This window comes from Brassica oleracea, chromosome C7 (assembly GCF_000695525.1).
Source record: "Brassica oleracea var. oleracea cultivar TO1000 chromosome C7, BOL, whole genome shotgun sequence".
Taxonomy (NCBI): Eukaryota; Viridiplantae; Streptophyta; class Magnoliopsida; order Brassicales; family Brassicaceae; genus Brassica; species Brassica oleracea.
This window is the reverse complement of record NC_027754.1, coordinates 15,490,261-15,498,663: the sequence shown is the minus strand read 5'-3', so window position 1 is coordinate 15,498,663 and position 8,403 is coordinate 15,490,261. Positions and strand designations below refer to the sequence as shown.

General features: G+C 44.2%; 2 protein-coding genes across 2 annotated transcripts; one reads left to right on the top strand and one right to left on the bottom strand.

Annotated features, from left to right (window-relative positions):
• Window positions 1-2,143: 2,143 nt before the first annotated feature.
• LOC106302678 lies at window positions 2,144-3,565 on the bottom strand. The gene has a single exon (XM_013739138.1). It carries the CDS (start codon window positions 3,563-3,565, stop codon window positions 2,144-2,146), a length of 1,422 nt encoding a protein of 473 aa, XP_013594592.1.
• Window positions 3,566-6,314: 2,749 nt separating this feature from the next.
• On the top strand, window positions 6,315-7,601 carry LOC106305281 (protein GIGAS CELL1-like). Its single transcript, XM_013741664.1, has 2 exons — window positions 6,315-6,795; window positions 7,076-7,601. The coding sequence occupies exons 1-2, from the start codon at window positions 6,694-6,696 to the stop codon at window positions 7,349-7,351; spliced, it is 378 nt and encodes a 125-aa protein (XP_013597118.1). The 5' UTR covers window positions 6,315-6,693; the 3' UTR covers window positions 7,352-7,601.
• Window positions 7,602-8,403: the final 802 nt, after the last annotated feature.

The window sequence follows — 8,403 nt, the reverse complement described above, 5'->3', positions numbered from 1 at the left end:
ACAATGGCAAGTTGTTCTGTCGGTGGGCTGATGCTTGGCTTTTCAATCATATGTATTGGGATTGTTCTTTTCACCTGGTTGTGTAGTTCGCTCCCAAGGGCTGCGAGTGCGTCCGCACATACGTTCTCTCCGCGAGGGACTTTCGTTAGCTCGAAGAACTCGAAATCTTGTGTAAGACCTTTGACGAGGTTCAAGTAAGCATCCATTCTGTCGTTTCTGACGTCGTAGTCTCTGAGGAATTGACTTACCACAAGTTGGGAATCACAGTATGCTTTGATCCGTTTAGCGTTTACTGCTTTGGCGAGACGAAGGCCTGCGATGAGAGACTCGTATTCGGCTTCGTTGTTGGATGCCGGAAAATCAAAACTGAACGACTGTCGGATTAGTTCGCCTGTTGGTGACTGGAGATGTACACCTGCCCCTGAGCCTTTGTTCATAGATGAACCATCTACGTGCAGTATCCTGTTCAGACTTTGCAGCACAAGATCTTGTTCTAACTCCGGCGTTAGCTCGATCAGGAAGTAAGCAAGGACTTGCAACTTAGCCGCTGTGCGGTTTTTGTACACGATGTCGTGCTCGCTAAGCTCGACTGCCCACTTTGTTAGCCTTCCTGATTGGTTGGTATTTTGCATTACCGTCCTGAGGGGCTGGTTGGAGAGCACCTCGATAGTGTGCGATTGGAAATAAGGTCTGAGTTTTCTTGCCGAAGTGATGATAGCGAGGGCCATCTTTTCCAAGGTTGGGTATCTCGTTTCCGGTTCCGTCATCCACTTACTGGTGTTGAAAATAGGTTTTTGTTTGCCACGGTCTTCTCGTATCAGGATGCAGCTAACGGCCGAGGAGGTGACGGCGATGTATAAGGATAGAGTGTCCCCGACTTCGGGCTTCGACAGAACCGGAGGTGTCGTTAGGTAATGCTTGAGCTGATTGAAAGCTTCTTCGCATTTTTCGTCCCAGATGAATCTCTTATTTCCTCGCAGGATTTCATAGAACGGGAGGCACTTGTCTGTGGATCTTGAGATGAATCTGTTTAGTGCCGCGATCCTTCCGGTTAAACGCTGAACCTCGCGGGTGTTCTTCGGGCTAGGGAGATCGAGGATTGCCGTTATTTGTTTTGGGTTTGCCTCGATGCCTCGTTGGGTGACGATGTAACCTAGGAACTCTCCAGACGTGACGCCGAAGGTGCATTTCGCCGCGTTGAGCTTCATCCCGTACTCGTTCAACGTTCTGAAGCAGTCTTGTAGATGGTTGAGATGGTCTTTGGTGCGAAGTGACTTGACCAGCATATCATCAATGTAAACTTCCATAGTGTTGCCGAGTTTGTCGGCAAACATTCTATTGACCTGACGCCGGTAAGTCGCTCCTTCGTTCTTTAGGCCGAAAGGCATGACCTTGTAACAATACGTCCCTCTGTCTGTTATGAACGCCGTTTTCTCGCGATCGTCCGCATGCATCATGATTTGATTGTATCCGGAAAAAGTGTCCATAAATGTTAGGAGCTCGTTGCCGGCAGTCGACTCCACCAGACGGTCGATATGCGGGAGAGGGTAACTGTCTTTTGGACATGCTTTGTTCAAATCCGTGAAGTCAACACAAATGCGCCATTTCCCGTTTTTCTTTTTAACAACGACGAGGTTTTCTAGCCATTCCGGGTACCGTACTTCGGCAATGGAACCTGCGTCAAGCAACCTGTCGACTTCCTCATTCACTGCTTTGGACCGTTCGGATCCGAGCTTTCGTCTCTTCTGTCGAATAGGCTTGAACGTCAGATCGACGTTTAACTCGTGGGATGTTACTGCGGGGTCTATACCCTTCATATCGGAAGTTACCCATGCAAAGGTCGAGACATTTTCTTTGAGGAAAGAAATGATTAATGATTACAGGTCGTCAGAGAGATAGGCGCCAATGCGCACGACCTTCGATGAGTCGGCTCCATCGATGGGAACCTCGCGGATTTCTTCCTTCTGAGGGTAGATCTTATGTATCGGTTTGGTGACCGCGTTGACGAGAGAAGGTGATTGTTGCAGCTTGACTGCAGCGATAAGGAGCTCCCTCGCGGCCCATTGGTCCCCGCGAATCGTCTGCGTCGTTCCATCTTTCCCGGGGAACTTAACGCATTGGTGATAGGTGCAGGGAATGGCTTTCATGGAGTGTAACCATGGCGTTCCGAGGATTGCGTTGTAGGGTGCCTTAGCTCGGATAACAGAGAACTTAACGGTGCGAGTTCCTTAGCCCGGATAATAGAGAACTTAACAGTGCGAGTCACGTCACCTGCGTAAACTGGAAGACGAATTGTCCCAATCATCTGTTCCGAGGAACCATTGAACCCCGTGAGAGTACGTGAGGAGGGCTTCATATCTCGCAGGTCGACTCCCATCTTGTCGAGCGTGTCCCGAAAGATGAGGTCGACTGAGCTGCCTGTGTCGACGAGAACCTTCGTGACCTGGCATTCGCCAATTCCGAACTGACCAAGCTTCGCGCGCAATTCTTCGGCTTTGGAATTGATCTGCTCACGTAAATCTGCGGGCTGAGGTTGAATGTGTAGAGCAACTCCGGCGTGGGTAGTCTTTCTTGCTTTAGACTCGTCGAGGGACGTCCTGAGGTCTACCTCGTTCTTTTGTACCATTTCGGCGTTCCGCTTCAGAAGTGTACGTAGATCCTTGGACTCTGTTTTTCTGCCCAATTTCTCGTGCAAGTCCGTTGGTACCGGCGGAATTTCGTCATCCGAGGAATTCGCCTGTCGGGGGAGTATTACTTCCACCCGTCGCCGGTTCTTAGGTGGTTCTTCATCAGTTGATTCACCTTCGAGGTTGAGGTTGTTTACCATAGCTTTCTCTGGATTAGTTTGCTCTTCTCTCTGAGGGGCTTTTGTTTGAGACTTCTGAACCTTCTTCTCTTTGTTTTTGCTCCAATTCTTGTTGTTTTTTAGCTTATGCAGAGATTCAATCTCGATTTTCCCGCTTTCGATGGATTTAAGGAAGTGTCTGTATAAGACTTTGCAATCCTTCGTATCATGCGACTTGACCTCATGATAGGAGCACCACTTACTTGGCTCGACGGCGTTCGAGTTTGCTGGTTCAGGGGAGCTAGACCTTGGCTGGCTGGTATCTCGATCCCAATGATTCCACCCCTTCTCTCGCGGCATTGCGGCGGAGCCCGATGGTTCGGCGTCGTCTATAGCATTCATGTAACCCTTCCTCTGGTTAGGCTTGCCACTCGTGGAATGTTGGCGCGGTTCTTGATGAGCGTCATTCGTCCGGGCGGGGGTTTGTTTCCCTGCAGCTTCTTTGGCCGCCTTGGCCCTAGTATCTTCCTCCATTCGGATGAAGTTATTGGATCGTGCGATGGCATCTGGTACGGATCTCATCGGGTGTCGGTAAAGGTCGGCCCGAAATGGTGACTTAATGTGGATGGTGTTCATTAACGACTCCACGGCTATATGATCTGGCACGTCTACTTTCGAGACAATGGATTTGAACTTCTCCATAAAATCTCTCAAGCTCTGTCCATTCGCGTGGTTGAGATTCCAAAGATCTGTGGCGGTGGCTTCTTGTCGAGTGAACATGATGTAGCTTTTGAGGAAAGCCGTCGAGACGTCGTGAAAACTATCAACAGAGTTCTCCTAAAGACCGGTGAACCAGTTGAGAGCGATACCTTCTAGGGTTTCGACGAAGAGTTGACAAAAGCCTGCGTCTTTTTCCTCATCAGAGAGGTTCGCGCGTCGCATCGCGATATTGAAGGATGTTACGTGGGCAGAAGGATCGGAGACACCGTCGAAGGTTGGAAGGCGGAGTTTTCCATCTTTCAGAGGCAGACCGTCGTTATCTTTTCGGTGAATGGTGTCCGGAGAGATTCTGCTAGGACTCGCTCGATCTGAGGGGCGGACGTAGTGAGATGATGGATCTTGGAGCTTATATCCAGCACCGACTGTTTCAGTGCGGCGAGTTCGTTTATCGTCTGCGCATCAAGGCTGATGGGGGTTTGGGCCGCGTCACCGTTGGCGACATCTTGGTTTGCGGTCTGCGTTGGTGCTGCACCAGTCGCCCTTTCTCTCTTAAACAGATGTCTTCGGTACTGTGCCGTCGAAGCTTCTACGTTCGCAGCGAAGGGGCCTAAGATCTTTGCAAGCGCTGCGATTTGTTCAGTCACCGCTTTCTGGGCTGCGTCTTGCTGCGCAAGGCGCGCCATGATAGTTTCTATTGAAGCGGGTTGAAGTGGTGTCGGAGTCGCAGGAAAGGACGCCGGCGTTACATCGATGGCTTCACGATCTTCTCCAGAGGAAGAGCCATCGTTACTCGTCGTCATCTTGTCGACGTTACTTTGCTAGAGGCCCCACGGTGGGCGCCAACTGTTTGATCGGGAAACGGTACGGAATGAGAGAACGTTCGGTTTTTAGATGTGGGTTGAAGCAAATACGTCTTATTATAGGTCGGAAGAGTGTTTCGTCGGTTACAAGGAAAGGAAATATGTGATCAGAAAGGTGCCGGAGCCTCGAAGGCTTTGCCGGAGAGATACAACAAGGCGAGATAACAAAGGTAAAACCCTAATCTAGCCACCCAGTGAGTATCAGTGATTTCGGATCACATTCTCGTTGCGTTCCCTTCCTTTTATATAGTTGACCTCGTACTCTCCCGTGACCTAGTTTGCGTCGTCTCCGTGGGCTTTTAACTCGTTGGGCCGAGAAGCCCATATTGTCTCGAGTAGCCGTTGAGTCGAGGACGCTTAGACGCGCGTTTCGAGCCATCGAACCGAGACACCGTTTCGTTCTGAGTGGGCTGGGCCGTCTGTTCTTCGGGCCTCGAGGGATGTCGAATCCACCCTCTACAAACCCTAAAACTAATATTAGATGAAGCGAGCGAGCAAAGGAGAAGCTAAAGCGAAAGCGAGCAAGGGAGAAGAAAATTCGAAAGCGAAAGCGCGGGAGAAGTAAAAGTTTAGCAAGGGAGAAGCGAGCGATTGTTTTACATATATAAATAAAACCACATCAACCGTTTTTTTTTTGGTCAACATATACACATCAACAGTCTTATAAAACAAACTCACAAATATAATATTCTCTACATATATAAATTTAACTTTACTATTAGAGTTAAAATTATATTTCGGTTACAGGAAATAACAAATAAAATTTAGTTATAACTAAAAAATACTTCTCATGTTTTTTTCTAAAAACTAATATTACAGAAAAAAAATAAACAAATTTTATTAAATATCTTGTAAATTTATTTAAAAAATCTTATCATTCTTGTTTTTCAAAAAAAAAAAAAAAAATACAAACCAAAATATCATTATTTTAACTTTTATTTGCAGTGTTTGTTTTAAAATAATTTTATTAAATAAGCTTATTTATGTTTTGATAATAGTATACTATAAATTTTTCAGAATAAACATATTACCATTTATCATATTTTTTCTTTTTATTAATTTTAAAACCAAAAACCAAAAACCAAAATCTAAAACAACAATTCATTTTTTTCAAAAAAACTAGAATCTACTGAAAAATCAAAAAACCAAAAATTTAAAACTAAAATCCAAAAACCAGAAACCAAACTCTAAAAACTAGAGTATACAATTGCATGTTAATATTGTATATATATCAATACTATTAAATTAAAATGTTGATATTAGTTTAGTCCAACAACTATTTTTCCACAAAAATAAACCCTATATTTTGTAACTGAATCTAAATATGTATTTTATAACCACCTTTTAATTCCATAATGACCAGGGCCTATTAGAAAAAACAAATATTTTATAACTGCTATCTCTTGGAGTACATATACAAAAGCTGTGAGAAAACCGGTGGACTTCCATTTCTTCCTTTGATGCAAGTAGGAGCAGAGCAACCCAATCGATTTGGTGATGCCCCATGTAAATTCGTTTCAAAGACCAGACAAAATAACAAGAGCATAAACATCATACCAATGGAAGTATTAAAAAATAAAATGAAAAATTAATTTAAAATAGACATAGTAGGAAAAACAACTTATTTTATTATTTTAAAAAAGTTAGGATTTTTTATGCTAAAACCTCTCACTTATGTTTCATTTGGGTAGAAACCCCTCAATTATTAATTCAATGTATAAACCCCCAAGGTCACACTTTTCTTAATGTAAAAACCCCTCCTGTTAGTTATGTGCCGTTAAAGCAAAACGATGTGTTTTGAGAATTTTGTAAACTACATGATTTCTTAATAACAACAACACAGCATTTATTTAGACATCACATAGTTTAAGCTTATGACTTATGCTCTCTCTAAACCCCAAGTGTTTCTTAAGTTTTTCAAGTTATCGTGAGAAAGAGACGAGGAATCGGGGGCGGCATTTTGAAATTTGAAAACTACTTTTCCGTTGCACAAACAAAAACTCGTTTTCCGTTGCACAAACAAAAAAAGAAAACTCGTTCTCCTCTTTTCTCTTTCGATTTCAATTTCACTCCACAATTGACTCCCGATCCAGATTGGTGAGGGCGGTGGACTACGCCGCGACATTCGCCGCCAACAGACGCCGTCAAGGTGTGGTACTCGACGAGGCAGCCGCACGTCTCGGTGCGTTTGAACATCCAGTTCAGAGATTGCCATCGGGTTCTCGGGTGCCTGGATCGTTGATTGGGGGAAATTACACTTCGTGGAGGCCTGTTCGTGGTAACGGGAGTGGTCACAGGGGGCCCCGTGGTCACAGTCCGACGGAACCTATGTCTTGGCCTAGGCGTGGAGGAAGAGCTGGTGCTTCACGAAGTCTCTTGCCTTCTTGGTGGCCGAGGGGGAATCTACGTGACATAACGCATATTATGCGGGTATATTGACCAACCTCTTCTTCTGGTTTATTAATCAGTTTCCGTACTATGATTTTGTAGAGGATCAGTAGAAAAGGGTACATAATACTTCTACAGATTTTTTCTGAGTCTTTAGTTTACTCCTTGTGTGTGTCTCTGAATTGGTTTGTGTCTGAATATCCATTGAATCAGAAAGCCAGAGGCTTTGGTGTGTGTTCGTTCTGCTGGTCTCTGATATGGGTTTTGCTGGTTTATCAATTGACCAACCTCTTCTTCTGGTTTATCTGTTTGTCTTTTTCAGGCAGTTGAGACTTCAACAACTCACCAACAACAACGTGGTGTTCTCCAAACTCCAGTAGCATCGGCATTGGCAGAAGAGCACAGTTCCGTAATGGTGACTCCTGCTCCTGCTGTGGGATTGAAGTGTAGTGGCCCAGCGTCAACTGCTAGCCTCCGTAAGAGGGTGCGTGACTACATCAACAAGGAGATTGCAGCGGGGGAGGAAGAAGGAGCAGGGTTCATAACACCCCAGAAAATGCTACTCAATTCTATATTGAGATGGTGGAGAAGCTTGTGACATCAGAGCTTCACAGAATGCAGAGCACAAGAGAAAGGGAAGAGAGGGAGACAGTTGTGAAGCACTTAGTTTCACTAAGGTGATCATAACAGGAGAACATTTTGACTACTATTATAGGTTTTATGTTTTGTGAAAAAATGTAGAGTTTATAGATGTATCTCAATAACTCATTGATAAGGCCGAGAACAATACATCTTCATTGGTGGAGATGAAGTAACTGAATCAATAATAGCATAGGAATTTGGAAGTTTACTGTCTTTCTGTTTAGTTTTTTTTTTTTTTCGTTTCTTGTTAAATAAGTCAGGGTTTAGGGTTTCACACACTGGATAGAGTTTCATTGAAATTTGATGAATAATATGAGAATTACTATGTAATCACGCCAAACAAGTAATCGAGACGTGTCCTATCAGCTTTCTCAATCTCATTAAGCTTCAAGAGATTGTTTTGCTTCCCGTGAACAAGATCTTGAGCTTCTATAAATCGGAGCCGTGCAGAAGAAGAAAGAGCTAAGTGACTAGTGAAGAGCAAGAGGACCATGATGCAGACAAAGCTGATTCTACAAGTATTCGTCAGTACTTCAGCAACTGCTTCAGCATGACCCAAGAACACCCCTAAGGGATTTTCACCTTTCCTCTATAATAATATCTAGTGTCTTATGGAATACACACGACTCCATAGCTCTTTTATAGTGATCTCCACGTTTCTGAAACCCTAGCCTCCAAGGAACATGGATATGGACAACTTTCATATCAATAAGTACACTTTCCTTTTCTTGAAATGCACTTAGCCTTTTCTTTGAAGAACCTTATATGATGTTGAAGTTAACGGACCAAATGTACCATTTCTAATGATGTTGTTTCTTATATGAACTTCGACGCGTCAGCAAAGCCTGAAATAACCGTTCTGTTGAAAATGGTTTGGATGACCATGCCTATAGGTTTGGGTTCTATGATGTATCAAATCAGAAGAGTGTACGGAGTTGCTGTCGTATCATAAAATATGACGCTTAGTGTCCTTTGTTGCTTGGTTATGTCGGCTCGTGAATGATATGT